General features: G+C 36.0%; 1 protein-coding gene across 1 annotated transcript; it reads right to left on the bottom strand.

The window, feature by feature from the left end:
- Positions 1 to 7466: 7466 nt before the first annotated feature.
- On the bottom strand, positions 7467 to 8828 carry LOC107900104 (uncharacterized). Its single transcript, XM_016825811.1, has 4 exons — positions 8661 to 8828; positions 8245 to 8604; positions 7877 to 8157; positions 7467 to 7791 (listed from the first exon to the last, which is right to left on the bottom strand). Exons 1-4 carry the CDS (start codon positions 8826 to 8828, stop codon positions 7467 to 7469), a joined length of 1134 nt encoding a protein of 377 aa, XP_016681300.1.
- Between the last annotated feature and the right edge of the window lie 11094 nt (positions 8829 to 19922).

The following is a 19922-nucleotide window of genomic DNA, read 5'->3' as shown; positions in this document are numbered from 1 at the left end:
TATGCCAGGCAGTGTAATAGCCTGACTTGTAAGCCTTTGAAAGCTATAGGGGATACATGTCCATGTGTCACACATAGTTGAGACACACGCTAGTGTCTCTGCCTATGTGGACAAAAATAAGCCATTTTACAAGCCATTTTCTCACCCAAATTGTCAACAACCAACTTTTCATATATAACCAAGCCATAATAAGGCATCCGAAACAAGCATAAACAAGATATATTCATAGGGTATAACTTCATACAACCAATATGCCCTTAGGCAACTCAGTGACAAAATAAAAACATATACAAATGTGAACATACATTGATCAGTTCTTCAACAAAGGCTTGACCATGTCTATACCATATTATCTCAATTGTTTTACCTTTCAAAAACATACCAAAAAGATACCAAATATATCATACAAGAATTAGCTCTAAATAATCACGTAATTCATAAATGTCTAATGCACCAAAATACTATATTTACTTACATCATATTGTCACTTATCATTTGCATGCTTAAACTATAATACCATCATTCATAATAAAGCTATCCACATACGTGCCAAACAAGACCATTATCTTAATCAAAATACCAAAAACTCAATCAATTCAAATGGCCATATTCACAACAAAACAAATAGGCCAACATTAGCCAAAATACCTATACATACCATTATAACCAAAATTTAGCAACCAAAAATTCCAAAAGATCCGATGGATAGTGTGATATAACTTCGACAAGCTTCCAACCCAAACGAGATTCCGATTAACTATAAAACACATAAAATAACACAGAGTAAGCATTTAAGCTTAGTAAGTTCGTATAAATTAGAATTTAACTTACCATTCGATCAAAAATAATAGGTAAGTTACAAAGCATAACCCAACACATTTTGGCCAAATCCCTAAGCACATATACACCAACCATATTAGCCATGTAAATTCATATATGAACCAAAAAAATGGATGAGCTCAACAATTAATCACATTCCATATACATGTATCATTTATTTCATAAATCTATATATCATGTAACATCATTTCCATGTATTTCATGTTTATACCTGTAATAGTTCGTATCAAACACATACCATTTGGTATCAGAAAATTGCCCGTTGAACCATTTAAAATACTGTTGGATACCCGGGATAACTGTAAGTTGTCAATTCATGTACAAGTATGCTCATATGAGCTGTTACAAGCTGTTAATTAGTATGCTCGTTTGAGTTGTACATCGGTATGGTCTCACAAGCTATAAATTGGTATGCTCTCACGAGCGGTGGAGTGTTCACAACACATACAGGACGTCAGCCAAATCGGTAACCCTAATGACAAGTCATTTGTATCCTACGAATTCCTATGGTTCAAATAGGGCTCGGTAATCGTCGTACGTCATTGGATATGCATTTAGTAATTATATATAATAGATCATAACATTTATATATTTCAATTAAAAACAATATAAATACAATTTAATTAAATGAACTTACCTCGACGAGTATACGTAGTTACAGAGGCGATTAATCCAAGATTTTCTCTTTACCTCGATCTAACTAGATTTATACGGATAAATTTAACTCAATTTAACATATAATTCAATCAATTTAATCCGAAACATATTTTTTGAAAAATATCATTTTGCCCATATACTTTTAATTCTTTACAATTTAGTCCCTAGCTCATAAAAAATGGAAATTTACACAATTTCACCACAACTCACTATGGTAGAGTAGCAAATAGGCCCTTAGCATGCTCTATACTTCAATTATTTCACAATTTCACCATGTAATATTTCCTATTTTTCAATTTAGTTCCTAATTGACAATTTCATAAAAAATCTCTTTACAAAAGTTGTTTATATAAAAAATCCATTCATTTTCTAACATCAAACTTCAAAACTCATAGCATGCATCAATGGTAAAACCCTAATAGTTTAATAGTTTCACAAATTAGTCCCGGGCTAGCTAGATTAAGCTACAATGATCCCGGAAACATAAAAATTATTAAAAATGGGACAAATATACATACCTAATTGAGCATACAAGCTTGGCCGAATGTTGAAGACAAAAATGGCTTATTTCTCTTGTGAAAATCGGTTCAAGATGATAATGGAAGATATGATAAATTTTATTTTAATTAACTTATCATTTTTTTACTTATTTACTTAATTAACCTTTAAAATGAATCAAAATTACACAAAATGCCAAGCCATCATATTCCACAAACACATTTATGGTCTAATTACCATATAAGGACTTACATTTACAAGTTCTATAGCTATTTAATACCTTTAGCTACTAGAAATCAACTTTGGCACTTTACGCGATTTAGTCATTTTTATCAAATTGAAAATGTAATTGGTAAAATTTCTTAACGAAATTTTTATACGGTATTACTATCATGCTGTAGGAAATAAAATAATAATAAATTAAATTATTCAACTTCGAATTTGTGGTTTTGAAACCATTGTTTTGATTCCACTAAAAACGGGCTGTTATAGATATAGCTCCGACAAGCTCCCAACCCGAATGAACTTCCGATCTATTATAAAACACGAAAAATAAAACAGAGTAAGCATTTAAGCTTAGTAATTTCTTATAACATAGAATATAACTTACCACTTAGTCACGTAATAGGTAAGTAAATAAAGCATATCACCATTTAGTCATTTTACCCTTCGAGGGTATTTCTATCATTTTACCCTTCGAGGTATTTTAGTCATTTTACCCTTCGAGGGTATTTCAATCATTTTACCCTTCGAGGTATTTCGGTTATTTTACCCTTCGAGGGTACTTCGGTCATTTTACCCTTCAGGGGTATTTTGCTCATTTTAACCTTCGAGGGTATTTCGGTCATTTTACCCTACGAGGGTATTTCTATCATTTGCCCACGAATCGTAAGTAGGCTTACCACTCGAGTGATCGCACGCCCGTGTGGTCACAAACACTGTGTTTACGGCTTTTCGGCTTTTCGCCGATCTACGATTGCAGTGGGATGATTACACACCTAAATTCGACAGAAAAGTGCAAATCTCCACGTACACCAACCTAGATTCAACCAAACGTTATTTCATTAACTACAAAATTCGCTAATCAAACAAAGCCAAATGATGCTAAGGAAAAAATTAGTACTCGAAGACCCTTACCGAAAACAACCGAACCGCACCCTTAGCTCCTTGGAGAAACACCAACCAACTCTTGAACTCCACCTAGCACAAAAGTCACAAAGCCCTTTACTTCCAACCCTTAGGTCGCATTTCACTTAACCATGTAACCCAATAATGTACATATATTCATTCAAATCGCATTCCAAACAACGAATAACAACCACTTACTCACCTACCAAACGGTTGACAGGGTAGAGTGCAACTTGAAGCACAAGAAAGAGAAAATCTAAAAGGGGATCCGAAAACTAGAAAGAGGCAAGACAGGGAAAAGAAACAAAAAATCAATGGATAGAAAAGTGCAAATCAAACCAGACAAAGGGTGTCACAGAACTCACCTATCAACACTCGACCGAGGAGACAGAGAAGAACCAACGACAATACTCCCTTTCAAAGTATCTAGAGTGGAGATGGAGCAAGAATTCGGCAAGGTCTGGGAAAAGGTAGGGGAGAGGAAGAAGCAATAAAGAGGAGAGGTGAAGAGAGAAGAGAAGATTCGGCAACCCAGAGAAGAGGGAGGAGAAAGGGAATTCGGTAGAGGGCACTAACGAACTATTCGGTCAAAGCAAAAACAAGAAGAGAAAACAAAAAGAATAAAAAGAGAAACAAGAAAACAAATGATCAAACCCGAAAGGTACCCATAGTCTTTAGCAATATTCGGCACAAGAAAAACGTGAAAGAAAAATTGACCAAATCAAAGCAGACGGAGAGAAAAACAACCCCAAAATTTATTCCCACAAAGCCTAAAGACCAAATTCGGCATAAGCCTACCCCTAAACGGCACAACTCCCCCTCACTCTCAAACTCCTTGATTTCCTCCTAAAAACTCTCCCATTATCCCTCCTTGATTTTCTCCACCAATTCCTCCTCAACTTCCCCAACCACTCCATTCAAAATTCATTCAAACTCACTACAACTATGTTTCAGTCCAACACCACTACCTACACAACTCAATCAGCAAAATAATTACTACCTTGCTCAACCCAGAACTTCAACCTCAGACCTCAAGAATACTTCACACGCCACCTACCATTGGACCAATAAGCTCTTTGTGTCATAAAACAAGTATTAATATATATAAGGCCTAAGTTCCAATGTCCAGATTCATTTAAAAGAAAAACCAAAAATTGTGCCAAGGCCTAGACTTGAACCCAGGCTTCTCAAACACTCCCAAACACACCAAAATCACTTAACCATTAAAGCAAACAAGCAATCAGTGACAAATCATGCAAAAATTAAAGACTTGAAATTTGGGGCGTTACAACTCTACCCCCTTAACGTAATTTTGGCCTTGAAATTTACCTGATCAGAAAAGATGAGGGTATTGCTGTCGCATAGCCTCTTCGGGTTCCCACGTGGCTTCTTCTGAACTGTGATTACGCCAAAGCACTTTGACTAGAGGAACAAATTTCTTTCTCAGTACCTTAACGTCACGGTCCAAAATCTGCACTGGTTCCTCCTCGAAGGTCAGATCTGGCCTAACCTCGATTTCTTCAACTGGAACAATGTGTGTGGGATCAGAGCAGTAATACCTTAACATGGAGACGTGGAACACATTGTGAATCCGGTCTAATTTTGGAGGCAACTCAAGTTGAAATGCGATCGGTCCCAATGAACCTAGGGCTACGCTTACCCTTCTGTCCAAACCTCAGTATCTTTTTCCATAGGGAAACCTGAAGAAATACATCGTCCCCCACAGAATACTCAATCTCTCGATGTTTAAGATCTGTGTACAACTTTTGCCTGTTAGATACTTCCTTCAATCGGTCTCGAATCAATTTTACCTTCGCTTCGGTGTCAGAAACCAACTCTTGCCCTAGAACTCGCCGCTCGCCCAACTCAGTCCAACAAGTAGGAGTACGACACCTACGACCATATAATACTTCGTAAGGTGCTATTTGAATACTGGACTGGCAGCTATTATTATACGTAAACTCTACTAGCGGAAAATAATCTTCCCAGTTGCCTTGGAAATCCATTACATAACACCTTAACATATCCTCCAGTACTTGAATCACTCTTTCCGACTGACCATCTGTTTGGGTATGAAACGTAGTACTAAAGTCCAGTCTTGTACCCAAAGCCTCGTGTAACTTCTTCCAGAATCGAGATGTGATTTGAGGATCTCTATCTGATATAATGGAAACCGATACCCCATGCAGTCTTACAATCTCAGCCACATATAGTTTAGCCAACTTCTGCAAAGAGCAATCAGTACAGACTGGTATGAAATGAGCAGATTTAGTCAATCGATCTACAATAAGCAATACCAAATCCTTCTTAGTAGGAATTAAGGGCAGTCCACTCATAAAATCCATGGTTACTTTCTCCCACTTCTAAAGTGGAATTTTAACCGGTTGAAGCAACCCTGAAGGTAACTGATGTTCAGCCTTCACTTGCTGACAAGTTAAAAATTTACCCACAAAATCAGTTACTTCACGTTTCAATCCTGGCCACCAGTTCAACTCACAAAGATGTTAGTACATTTTATTCCCGCCGGGATGCATAGCAAAAGGACTACTATGTGCCTCTCGTAGACTGCCTCAAATCATTATCCCTTGGCACATAGACTCTCCCTCGGAAGCACAACATTCCTTCACTATTCAACCCAAAATTTGAAGTTTCCCCATTTTCAACTTCTCAGAAACGAGGAACCAGTGACTCATCCAACAAATGTTTACCCTTAATCTGTTCAGTCCATGTCGATCTAACTTCTAGCTCAGCCAACAAACTAGCATCATCAAACAAGCTGAGACGAGTAAACATTGCTCTCAAAACAGATATAGCCCTACAGCTCAGTGCGTTAACCACCACATTAGCCTTACCAGGGTGGTACTCAATCGAGCAATCATAATCCTTAAGTAGCTCTACCCATCTTCACTGCCTAAGATTCAGCTCCTTTTGAGTGAGGAGATATTTAAGGCTCTTGTGATCTGTGTAGATAGTACACTTCTCACCGTAGAGATAGTGCCTCTAAATTTTTAGTGCGGATACCACCGCAGCTAACTCTAAATCATGAGCAGGGTAATTCACCTCGTAAAGCTTAAGCTGACAAGACGCATAAGCAACCACCTTACCCCCCTGGATCAGCACACAACCCAAACCAACGTGTGATACATCACTGTAGACAGTGAAGTATTAAGATAGGGGCCTCAATCAGAACTTTCTTCAATTTCTCAAAACTTTCTTATTACTTATCAGTCCAGTTAAACGGTCCCCTTTATGCAGCAACTTAGTCAGAGGTGCAGCAATCAATGAAAACCCCTCAACAAAATGTCTGTAATACTTTCCAAGACCTAGAAAACTTCAAAAATCAGATATAGTCTTAGGTGTTTCCATTCTAGTACAGCTTCAATTTTTCGAGGGTCAACCTTAATCCCCTTAGAAGACACCACGTGACCTAGAAATGTCACTTCTTGCAACCAGAACTCAACTTACTGAACTTAGCGTACAACTGCTTCTCCCTTAAAATCTACAGAATAATTCGAAGATGGGCATAATGTTCATCTTCAGTTCTCAAATACACCAAGATATCCTCTATAAATACCACCACAAATCGATCCAAATAGGGCTAAAATACTCGGTTCATTAGGTCCATGAATGTAGCTGGTGCTTTTGTCAGCCCAAACGGCATCACTAGGAACTAGTAATGACCATAACGAGTCCTAAACGCAGTCCCTTAGATCAATCTCCTTAACTATTAACTGATGGTACCTAGAACGAAGATTTATTTTGGAGAAAATCGATGCTCCTTGCAACTGATCAAATAAATTATCTATCCTCGGCAAGGGATACTTATTCTTAATAGTCAGTTTATTCAATTGCCGATAGTCGATGCACATGCGCATGGTCCCATCATTTTTCTTTACGAACAACACTAGTGCTCCCCACGGAGACATACTAGGTCGAATGAATCCTCGATCCAATAGTTCTTGTTTTTGAGCTTTTAATTCCACCAAGTCCTTTGGTGCCATCTTATAAGGGGTGATGGACACTGGAGCCGTTCCTAGCAGGAGCTCAATTCCAAATTCAACCTCACGGCTTGGAGGCAACCTAGGGAGCTCATCAGGAAATACATCAGAAAAATCCTTAACAGTTCTGACATCTCCAACAGAAGAACCCTCAAAATCAGATGTATTAATATAGGCTAGAAACGCCTCACAACCCTTGCGAACCAATTTTTTGGCCCTTAAAGTAGAGATCACATGAGTCAGAAAATCCCTTCGCTCCCCAATCACAACTACCTCCTCATCCTCAGTAGTCTTTAATGCCATACGCTTAGGAGCGCAATCCAAACTTGCACGGTGTTTTACCAATCAATCCATCCCTAAGATCAGGTCGAAATCACCAAATGGTAGCTCCATTAAATCTGCTAGAAATATAACTCCATTAACTCTTACCGATTGTCCTAGTGGACTCAACATAGTCGTCTTATTAACAGTACTCTCACAAATGATACCCAAGGTGCCAGACATAGTGCATGCAATGTATGAATGCGTAGACCCTATATCAATTAAAGCAGTGTAAGGTACTTTATGAATTAGGAACGTACCAATTATAACATCTGGAGCATCACCATCCTCACGGCGGTGAGCCGTATAGACCAGTGCTAGTTGTCTTGCCTCACTATTGCCAACACCTCTACCAATGTTCCACAACCTGGACCTACACCATTTCCACTTCTAACCTGCCCACGACCTCTTGGTGGCTGCTGACCACCTCTCACTGGCTGAACAAAACCTTGACCTGCAGCTTGTATCTGAGTAGGCCTCTGAGGACAATCCTTAACTTGATGCTCCCTAGACCCACATCTAGATGATGTCTCCCACAGTCAGCACAAGGCTGTAGTCTAGCAATAGTAACCCCAGCTCGGACTGGCCCATCAAACCCGACCTTCTTTTTAAGCCTACCAGAAGTACTTGAGGGCTCTAAATCCCTCCTAAACCTACCTGTATCGTTTTCACGATTCTGGCGCTCAGAGTGCTTAACATCCTCAGCAATTTTTGCCTTTTCAACAAGGGCAGTAAAATCTTACTCCCTCTGCGGAGCTATCAGAACTCGCAACTCATCCTAGAGACCATCCTCAAAATGCACACAGCGCTCATACTTAGTTGTCACTATCCCACGTGCATAGAAACTTAGTCGCAGGAACTCTGCCTCATATTCTGCCACAGTCTTATTCCCCTGGGTCAAACTCAAAAATTCCTTTCTTCGGGCATCCACATAACTTGCACCCACATACTTTCCTTGGAAGGTCGACTTAAAGAAATCCCACGTTAACCGTTTGGCCTGAGTACCCTCTCTCACGGTAAGCCACCACTGATAGGCCTCGTCTCGTAGTAAAGACACTATACCTTTTAGCTTTTGCTCAGAAGTGGGGTCTAGATCATCCATTATTCTTTCCGTGGCTTGCAACCAGTATTTATCCACATTAGGGGCTACTCCAAAAAGACCCTACAAATTTTTGCTCCATTCAGCCGGAGTCATTCAGAAATTGACCCACGGCACACAACACTAGTGTTGGTTCCTACAACCCTCTCTAGAATACGGAGAATAGCTTGGGATAGTGTGTCATCACCAGTCGCTTGATCGTTTGATTCCGACTCAGTCACCAGTGAAACTGGTGCCTTCCTAGCCTCAACATTAGGCATGTGGCCTGACGCTGAAGACCCAGCCATAGCACCTCCTCGGCCTCTACTATGGCCTCATGTACCCTTTCCGCGAGTACCTCTAGCAGTCATATTGAATAACATATAATCTATTTACGAAGTTTTATGCATTATTTTATGATCCCAGTAATTATTAATTGATGTCTTATGAAAAAAATAGTAATCAGAGTTTGTTTTCACAATTCAAGAATCTCCCTATAGTTTTCAGTTTTCCTACAGTCTCAATTTTTTCTAATCTAAGAGTTTCAATACAGTCCCAGTATCTAGAGTAATCTCTCAATATATTTCAGTTTAAGTAGTCTATAGTATATAGAAACTTACAGATTTGGCTCTGAAGACTCGGTGTGCCACACTTGTAACCTTCAAAAATAATTCAAAATAGTTTTCTAAAAATTCCAAATATTTTCAAACCCGACCTAGACATAATGGTCAAATCTGGCGTGCCACGTCAAAGTGTATTTGAAAACTAGGTCCCATTGGTAAAATTTTATTTTTAAGTTCATAATAAACTCATTGATATTAATTAATATTTCATTTAGTTAAAACGTTTTTCTTGTTGTTTGATATTGTTTTAATAGGTTGATCAAAAAATCGTGGAAGCTCTTTAAATTCTATTGTTAAAACCCGTGTTTTTGAAAGCAAAAATTAATTTACAATTTCATCTTCTCCTAAACTAGCAGTGTAAAATAAATAAGCAAAGCCCAATTAAAAATTTAAAACCAACTTAAAGGCCTTATTACAGAATCAAAACCCAACAAATTAATAAAATTAAAAGAAAGGCAAATGTAGACATCAGCAGTAGTTGTGTGGCCACCTCAGAGTCCCTCACAGCCCGGAATCGTCTATGGCTGAGGATTACCTGCACAGTTAAAAGGAGAGAGTGAGTTTTTGAAACTCAGTTTGTAATCCCCTTCTAGACAATCACTATGCAACATGCAGAATCAGTCTGGGCCTGAGCCCTATATAGTATCGGTACAGTGTAGGCCTTAGCCCATTATAGTAAGGGCGTGGGCCTTAGCCCAATACAGTGACAATGTGGGCCTTAGTCCAATACAGTAAACAGAAAAATGCAGTGATGCAACCCATCCCAATCCAACCAACAAAGCACTCCGAACCACCAACACACCAATATCGTAGGAAAGCAGCCAGAATAATAATGCAGCAAAGCAACTAGTAACAGAATATGTGGCAAAGCCACTAGTATAGTATACTTCCCCTATATAAGAATCCCAACCCCATGCAATATGTCATGTCATAAATCATACGTGTATGCAGTATGTCAAGCTCAGTAACAGTTATGTATATATATCATAGAGCAAGTCAGTCATACACATATTTCAACTCCTAGGGGTATAACAGTCATTTCAACTTTTGGGGGTATTTTGGTCAATTTACCCATCAGAGGTATTTCGGTCAATTTACCTTTCGAGGGTATTTCGATCATTTTACCCTTTGAGGTATTTCAGTCATTTTACTTTTCGAGGGTATTTCAGTCATTTTACCTGTCGAGGGTATTTTGGTCATTTATCCTTCGAGCGTATTTTGGTCATTTTACCCTTTAGGGGTATTTCAGTCAATTTACCCTTCAAGGGTATTTCAGTCATTTTTCCTTTTGAAGGTATTTTGGTCATTTTACCTTTTAGAGGTATTTCGGTCATTTTTTCCTTCGGGGGTATTGCAGTCATTTTACCCTTCGGGGATATTTCGATCATTTTACCCTTCGAGGGTATTTCGATCATTTTACCCTTCAGGGGTATTTTGGTCATTTTACCCTTCGAGGGCATTTCAATTATTTTACCTTTCGGGGGTATTTTGGTCATTTTACCTTTCGAGGATATTTCGCGCATTTTACCCTTCAAGGGTATTTCAATCATTTTACCCTTCTGGGGTATTTTGGTCATTTTACCCTTCGAGGGTATTTCGGTCATTTGCCCACGAATCGTAAGTAGGCTTACCACTCGAGCTTTTTGGCCTTTCAGCTTTTCACCGATCTACGATTGCAGTGGGGTGTTACACACCTGGATTCGACAGAAAAGCGCAAATCTCCACGTACACCAACCTAGATTCAACCAAACGTCATTTCCTTTACTACAAAATTCGCTAATCAAACAAAGCCAAATGATGCTAAGGAAAAAATCAGTACTCGAAACCCCTTAACGAAAACAACCGAACCCCACCCTTAGCTTCTTGGAGAAACACCAACCAACTCTTGAACTCCACCTAGCACAAAAGCCACAGAACCCTTTACTTCCAACCCTTAGGTCGCATTTCGCTTAACCATGTAACCCAATAGTGTACATACATTTATTCAAACCGCATCCCAAACAACAAATAACAACCACTTACTCACCTACCAAATGGTTGACAGGGTAAAGTGCAACTTGAAGCACAAGTAGGAGCAAATCTAAAAGGGGATCTGAAAACAGAAAAGAGGCAAGACAGGGAAAAGAAAAAAAAGTTTAATGGATAGAAAGGCGCAAACCGAACCAGACAAAGGGTGTCGCAGAACTCACTTATCAACATTCGACAGAGGAGACAGAGATGAACCAACGCCAATACTCCCTTTAAAAGTATCTGGAGTGGAGATGGAGCAAGAATTCGGCAAGGTCTGGGAAAAGGTAGGGGAAAGGAAGAAGCAGTAAAGAGGATAGGAGAAGAGAGAAGAGAAGATTCGACAGGCCAGAGTAGACGGAGGAGAAAGGGGATTCGGCAGAGGGGACTAACGAGTTATTCGGTCAAAGCAAAAATAAGAAGAGAAAACAAAAAGAATAAAAGGAAAAACAGGAAAACAAATGAGCAAACCCGAAAGGTACCCACAGTCTTTAGCAATATTCGGCACAAGCAAAAGGTGAAAGAAAAACTGACCAAATCAAAGCAAACGGAGAGAAAAACAACCCCAAAATCGATTCCGACAAAGCCTAAAGACCAAATTTGGCACAAGCCTACCCCCAAACGGCACAACTCCCCCTTACTCTCAAACTACTTGATTTCCTCCTAAAAACTCTCCCATTATCCCTCCTTGATTTTCTCCACCAATTCCTCCTCAACTTCCCCAACCACTCCACTGAAAATTCATTCAAACTCTCCACAACAGTGTTTCAGTCCAACACCACTACCTACACAACTCAAGCAACAAAATAATTACTACCTTGCACAACCCAAGACTTGAACCTCAGACCTCAAGGATGCTTCACACGCCACCTACAACTGGACCAAAAAACACTTTGTGTCATAAAACAAGTATTAATATATATATGGCCTAGGTGCCAGTGTCTAGATTCATTTAAGAGAAAAACAAAAAATTGTGCCAAGGCCAAGACTTGAACCCAGGCTTCTCAAACACTCCCAAACACATCACTTAACCATTAAAGCAAACAAGCAATCGGTGACAGATCATGAAAAAATTAAAGACTTGAAATTTAGGGCACTACTGATGGTGTTGCCAATAGCTTATGAAATGACCAATATTTTGTGTCTTTACTTTGTTTTATTTTATAATAATTGAGATATCGTAATGTCTACATCAGAGTTATATAGAGAAGAATAAATTAAGAAAATAAAATTATTCTAGGCTTGAAGAATTCAACACCTACTGTTATTGGGAATTGCAGTAATAGCAAGTTGTTGAATGAATGTCGAGCACCTAAAATTAAAAAATTTCACTCTGAAAAAGGTTTCCTAGTTTAGGATTTTCCATGCGAAGAAATCCTAATCCACGAGAAAAGATAAAGTGTGTCGATTTGTTCTCTTAATCAACTTATTGCCTATTTTTCATGTTGTTCATTGGCTAGAGGTACAAGAACGATGTTCATGTATGCCCTGAGGACTCCCAATACCGGCACGCCTAACAAACAAAAAAGATAAATCAAGAAAATAACATTTAACATTGTGGACAATGAGGTACAAAACTATTGCAGATTAGGGCCATATCTAGGGGGAAAGGCAGAAGGGATATCCTCATCCATCGGAGCCTACATTGAGGAAATAGCTGCAGTCTTCTTGTCCCTTGTGATTTAGATTAAGTTGTTAAACTCTGCGAAGCATTCGTCTTGTTCGTAGAGCTCCCTCAAGTTAATCTGATCAATGGGAGCTTTCCACCAATGACGGATTTCTGTTCCATGTGACCGTTGGGCCAAAGCAATCTCCTTTTGTTTTTCTTTTATTACATCTAGTTGGTCTTGGACATCATTGAAATCTTGTACAAGCAAGTTTCTTCTTTCCTTACGGTAAATCATAACAGGAGCATCAGTGCTTTCCTCAAGAGGCTGGCTTGCGCTTGAAAAGCATTTAGCGACAGATTCAACAGAAGTATGACCAAACGAATATGGTTTACCAGTCGGTGAGAAAATAATAAAAAGAATCTCCCCACCAAATAAAGTGGAAAGCTAAGAGATTTTCTTATAAATTCCTATGTGTCGTTTTGAAAATGCGATAACCCTATCATTCGCATTTTCAATGATCTTAATCTTAATTTTTTGCTTTCCTTTAGTTTTCTTGTCTGAGCTTGCCATTGTAAAAAGATCAAAAGAAAAAAGAAAAAAGCAAAAAAGTTACAAAGGAAAGCTTTACTAGCCTTTCAAATGGTTTGGAATGAAATTCTTCTTGGATGAAATTCATATATATAGGCAAATAAAAACCCTGGAAATTAAATGCTGAAACTAATTAAATTAGGTGATCAAATTTGACGTTCAACAATTGAATATCGTGTTAGTAAAAAAATCTAGTCCTGAATTAGGTAGTTAAATGTGTTTCTTGAATGTAGTATAAATGTTGTGTTATTGATCGTATATATTATATCGAATATGCCATAAATGAAACAAAAATTCAAGATATTATGGTACATTTTAAGTCAATTATATGTTGAAAAGTACCGAAAAATGATACCGTTATTCGGTAGAATTAGAAGCTCAATTAGAATAACAGATATAATCTCCAAAAACAGAAAGACTTCTACATAAATGAAGAAAAATAATGCTCCAAAACCATATAAGGAAATAAGGGATATCAAATTTATTTCTTTGCAAAATTGGGTAAATTCTAGAACAGGTTAGGTTGTACTACCATTGAAAGTATGATAATGTTGGCAATAGCATCTAAAGTGATCCAAAATTTACGTCTTTACTTGGCTTTATTTTACGATAAATGAAATATTACAATGTCTACATCAGAGTTGTATAGAGAAGAATAAATTAAGAAAATAAAATTGTTCTGGGCTTTAAGAATTCAACTCCTACTGTTATTGCGAATTGCAGTAAGAGCAAGTTGTTGAATTAATGTTGAGCACCTAAAATTAAACAATTTCACTCTGAATAGGGTTACCTAATTTAGGATTTTCCATGTGCAAAAATCCTAATCCACGAGGAAAGATAAAGTGTCTCGATTTGGTCTCATAATCAATTTATTTCCCATTTTTCATGGTGTTCATTGGTTGGAGGTACAAGAACAATGGTCATTGGTTTTAATTTTCTTACTGCAATAATTTTTATATTTGTTGAATAATTTAGCTCTTTTCTATTATGAAAAAGACAATAACATAACAATAGAACTCAACATTATCCTAATTTAACAAAATATATGGTTAAAGCGGAGTTAAAAATTGCTTACACATAAAATATATCTAAAAATGACATTTAGATTATTTTTGTCGGACAATTTGTTATGCCCTTTCCTTTTTATTACTTAAAAAAAATAAATAACATTTAAATTATTGTCACAATATTAATTTTTTATCTAATGATAATTGAGAATATTTACTTGTACGTAATAGACCTAAAATACAAATGTATAATCAGATTTAATTTTAATTCACTTGCACCTAATGAATGCATTTTAATGTTATCGACTTTTCTTTTCTATTTTGAAGCTTTAACAAAAAAGGATATGAAAATGTGCCTTTTTAAATAAATAAAGCAAATTAAAAAGATGTGGTGTAGGCATATCATTAATATGGAATTGTAGGGGAGACAAAATTTTCTACAAAGAGAACTCCCAATAACATATATTTCTATTTAGACTCCTTCTGATCCTAAAGTGAAAACTATTTATACAATAAATCATTGTTGATCAGTCTTTCCAAGAAATTTATATTAATTTTATATCGTTCATTTGCAAAACTTGACGTGGAATCTTGTAAGAAGAGAGAGCATATCCCACTATGATATATTCTTCTTTTTTACTTTGTACGAAAAATTTTTAACAGGATCATGAAAGTGAAAAGTGTATCCACGTATGAATTGAAACTTGATCGGGTTATAACTATAAGGAAATTCATAGCCTTGATCTCCGAGGTTAGAAAACCAGGATGCAACAATTTTATTAATCACCAGTTTACTAAAAGTAAATAGAACACACCATGATAATTTGAACAGAAAGAGCCCTAAACCCTAAATAGTCAAGGCTTGGGAATGGTACAATAGAGACCATAGACGATATGTTGGTCGACTACATGAACACGTCCGTGTATGCCTTAAGGACTCCCAATACTGGAGCGCCTAACAAACATAAAAGATAAAACAATAAAATAACATTTTACATCGTGGATATTGAAGTACAAAACTATTGCAGATTAGGGCCATATCTAGGGGGAAAGGAAAAAGGGACATCCTCATCCATCGGAGCCTGCATTGAGGAAATAGCTGCAATCTTCTTGTTCGTCGTGATAGAGATCAAGTTGTTAAACTCTGCGAAACGTTCGTCTTGTTCGTAGAGCTCCTTCAGGTTAAGCTGGTCAATGGGATCTTTCCACCCATGACGAATTTCTGTTCCATGTGACCGTTGGGCCAAAGCAATCTCGTTTTGTGTTTTTTTATTACATCTAGTTGGTCTTGGACATCATTGAAATCTTGTACAAGCAAGTTGATTCTTTCCTTACGGTATGTCCCAACAGGAGCATCAGTGGTTTCCTCAAGATGTTGGCTTGCGTTTGAAAAGCGTTTCTTGACAGATTCAACAGAAGGATGACCAACCGAATAAGGTTTTCCAGCTGGTGAGAAAATAATAAACAGAATCTCCCCACCACATAGAGTGGAGAGCTTAGAGATTTTCTTATAAATTCCTGTGCGTCGTTTTGAAAATGCGATGAGCCTATCATCTGCATTTTCAATGATCTTAATCTCAAGTTTTTGCTTTCCTTTAGTTTTCTTGTCAGAGCTTGCCGTTGGAAAAAGATCAAAAAAAAAAAAGAAAGAAGCAAAAAAGTTACAAAGGAAAGCTTTACTAGCCTTTCAGATGGTTTGGAATGAAATTATTCTTGGATGAAATTCATATATATTTAGGCAAATAAAAACACTAGAAATAAAATGCTGAATCTAATTCAATTATGTGATCAAATTTGACGTTCAACAATTGAATATCGTGTTATTAAATAAATGTAGTCCTAAATTAGGTAGTTAAATATGTTTCTTGAATGCAATATAAATGTTGTGTTATTGATCGTATATATATTATATCGAATATGCCAAAAATAAAACAAAAATTCATGATATTATGGTACATTTTAAGTCAATTATATGTGAAAAGTACCGAAAACTGATACCGTTTTTCGGTAGAATAAGAAGCTAAATTAGAATAAGAGATATAATGTCCAAAAATGGAAATACTTTTACATAAATCAAGAAAAATAATGCTCCAAAACCATATAAAGAAATAAGGGATATCAAATTTATTTCTTTGCAAATTTTGGTAAATTCTAGAACAGGTTAGGTTGTACTGCCATTGAAAGTATGATGATGTTGCCAAGAGCAAGTGAAACGACCTAGATTTTGCATCATTACTTGGTTGTATTTTTTGATTTGTTCTTATAATCAATTTATTTCCCATTTTTCATGGTGTTCATTGGTTGGAGGTACAAGAACAATTTTCATTGGTTTTAATTGTCTTATTACAATACTTTTTACATTTGTTGAATAATTTAGCTCTTTTCTATTATGCAAATGATAATAACATAACAACATAACATTTAGATTATTTTTGCTGGACAATTTTTTATGCCCTTTCCTTTTTATTACTTAAAAAATAAATAAATAAAATTTAAATTATTGTCAAAAATTTTCATTTTTTATTTAATGATAATTAAAAATATTTACTTCTACGTAATAGACCTAAAATACAAATGTATAATCAGATTTAATTTAATTTCACTTGCACTTAATGCATGCATTATATTATTATCGACTTTTCTTTTCTATTTTGAAGCTTTAACAAAAAAGGATATGAAAATGTGCCTTTTTAAATAAATAAAGCAAATTAAAAAGATGTGGTGTAGGCATATCATTAATATGGAATTGTAGGGGAGACAAAATTCGCTACAAGGGGAACTCCCAAAAATATATATTCTATTTAGACTACATCTGCATTGAAGGCCTATCATTAATCCTAAAGTGAAAACTATTTATACAATAAATCGTTGTCGATCAGTCTTTCCAAGAAATTTCTCCTAATTTTATATAATTCGTTTGCAAAAATTAACGTGGAATCTAGTAAGAAGAGAGAGCATATCCCACTATGATATACTCTTCTTTTTTACTTTGCATGAAAATTTTTTAACGGGATCATGAAAGTGAAAAGTGTATCCATGCATGAATTGAAACTTCTTCGGGTTATAAATATCAGGAAATTCACAGCCTTGATCTTTGAGGTTAGAAAACCAGGATGCAACAATTTTATTAATCACCAGTTTACTAAAAGCAAATAGAACACACCATGATAATTTGAACAGAAATAGCCTTAAACCCTAAATAGTCAAGGTTTGGTAATGGTACAATAGTGACCATAGACCATATATTGGTTGACTACATGAACATGTCCGTTTATGCTTTAAGGACTCCCAATACTGGAGCGCCAAACAAACATAAAAGATAAAACAGTAAAATAACATTTAACATTACGGACTTTGAAGTACAAAACTATTGCAGATTAGGCCCATATCTAGGGGGAAAGGAAGAAGGGACATCCTCATCCATCGGAGCCTGCATTGAGGAAATAATTGCAATCTTCTTATCCCTCGTGATAGAGATCAAATTGTTAAACTCTACGAAGCGTTCGTCTTGTTCGTAGAGCTCCCTCAGGTTAAGCTGATCAATAAGAGCCTTCCACCAACGACGAATTTCTGTTCCATGTGACCGTTAGGCCAAATCAATCTCCTTTTATTTTTCTTTTATTACATCTAGTTGGTCTTGGACATCATTGAAATTTTGTACAAGCAAGTTGATTCTTTCCTTACGGTATGTCTCAACGGGAGCATCAGTGGTTTCCTCAAGATGTTGGCTTGCGTTTGAAAAGCGTTTAGCGATAGATTCAACAGAAAGATGACCAAACAAATAAGGTTTTCCAGCCGGTGAGAAAATAATAAAAAGAATCTCCCCACCACATAGAGTGGAGAGCTCAGAGATTTTCTTATAAATTCCTGTGCGTCATTTTGAAAATGCGATGAGCCTATCATCTGCATTTTCAATGATCTTAATCTCAATTTTTTGCTTTCCTTTAGTTTTCTTGTCTGAGCTTGCCTTTTCAAAAAGATCAAAAGAAAAAAGAAAAAAGTAAAAAAGTTACAAAGGAAAGCTTTATTAGCCTTGTAGATGGTTTGGAATGAAATTCTTCTTGGATGAAATTCATATATATAGGCAAATAAAAATCCCAAAAATTAAATGCTGAAACTAATTAAATTATGTGATCAAATTTTACGTTCAACAATTGAATATCATGTATTAAATATATGTAGTCCTAAATTAGGTAGTTAAATATGTTTCTTGAATGTAGTATAAATGTTGTGTAATTGATCGTATATATATTATATCGAATATGCCATAAATGAAACAAAAATTCATGACATTATGGTACATTTTAAGTCAATTATATGTGAAAGTACCGAAAGCTGATACCGTTTTTCGGTAGAATGAAAATCTAAATTAGAATAATAGATATAATGTCCAAAAACGGAAAGTATTTTACATGCATCAAGAAAAATAATGCTCCAAAACCATATAAGGAAATAAGGGATATCGAATTTATTTCTTTGCAAATTTTGGTAAATTCTAGAACAGTTTAGGTTATACTTCCATTGAAAGTATGACGATGTTGCCAAGAGCAACTGAAATGACCCAGATTTTGCATCATTACTTGGGTGTATTTTACAATTTGTTCTTATAATCAATTTATTTCCCATTTTTCATGGTGTTCATTGGTTGGAGGTACAAGAACGATGTTCATTGGTTTTAATTGTCTTATTGCAATAATTTTTACATTTGTTGAAAAAAGCAAAATAGTTACACAGAAAAGCTTTACTAGCCTTTCAGATGGTTTGGAATGAAATTCTTCTCGGATGAAATTCATATATATATAGGCAAATAAAAACCCCAGAAATTAAATGCTGAAACTAATTAAATTATGTGATCAAATTTTACGTTCAACAATTGAATATCATGTATTAAATAAATGTAGTCCTAAATTAGGTAGTTAAATATGTTTCTTGAATGTCGTATAAATGTTGTGTTATTGATCGTATACATATTATATCGAATATGCCATAAGTGAAACAAAAGTTCATGATATTGTTTTACATTTTAAGTCAATTATATGTGAAAAGTACCGAAAACTGATACCATTTTTCGGTAGAATGAGAAGCTAAATTAGAATAACAGATATAATGTCCAAAAACGGAAAGACTTTTACACAAATCAAGAAAAATAATGCTCCAAAACCATATAAGGAAATAAGGGATATCAAATTTATTTCTTCGCAAATTTTGGTAAATTCTAGAATAGGTTAGGTTCTACTGCCATTAAAAGTATGACGATGTTGCCAAGAGCAAGTGAAATGACCCAAATTTTGCATCATTACTTGGCTGTATTTTACAATAAAAGAAATATCGCAATGTCTACATCAGAGTTGTTTTAAGATGAATAAATTAAGAAAATAAAATTATTTTGGGCTTTAAGAATTCAACGCCCACTGTTATTTCGAATTGCAGTAAAAGCAAGTTGATGAATGTATGTTGAGCACCTAAAATTAAACAATTTAACTCTGAATAGGCTTACCTAGTTTAGGATTTTCCATGCGCAAAAATTCTAATCCACGAGGAAAGATAAAATGTGTCGATTTGTACTT

Source organism: Gossypium hirsutum, chromosome D06 (genome assembly GCF_007990345.1).
Source record: "Gossypium hirsutum isolate 1008001.06 chromosome D06, Gossypium_hirsutum_v2.1, whole genome shotgun sequence".
In the NCBI taxonomy this organism is placed as follows: Eukaryota; Viridiplantae; Streptophyta; class Magnoliopsida; order Malvales; family Malvaceae; genus Gossypium; species Gossypium hirsutum.
Note: the sequence above shows the minus strand (reverse complement) of the source record. Positions and strands in the feature narration are given on the sequence as shown.

Bases quoted from the DNA above. Each gene is read 5' to 3' on its own strand.
- LOC107900104 (XM_016825811.1), bottom strand. From the start codon at position 8,828: ATGGCTGGGTCTTCAGCGTCAGGCCACATGCCTAATGTTGAGGCTAGG. The intron at 8,605-8,660 runs GTGTGCCGTGGG...AAAAATTTGTAG, and splicing joins TAGGAACCAACACTAGTGTT to GGTCTTTTTGGAGTAGCCCC. The intron at 8,158-8,244 runs GTGCATTTTGAG...CTTGTTGAAAAG, and splicing joins CAACTAAGTATGAGCGCTGT to GCAAAAATTGCTGAGGATGT.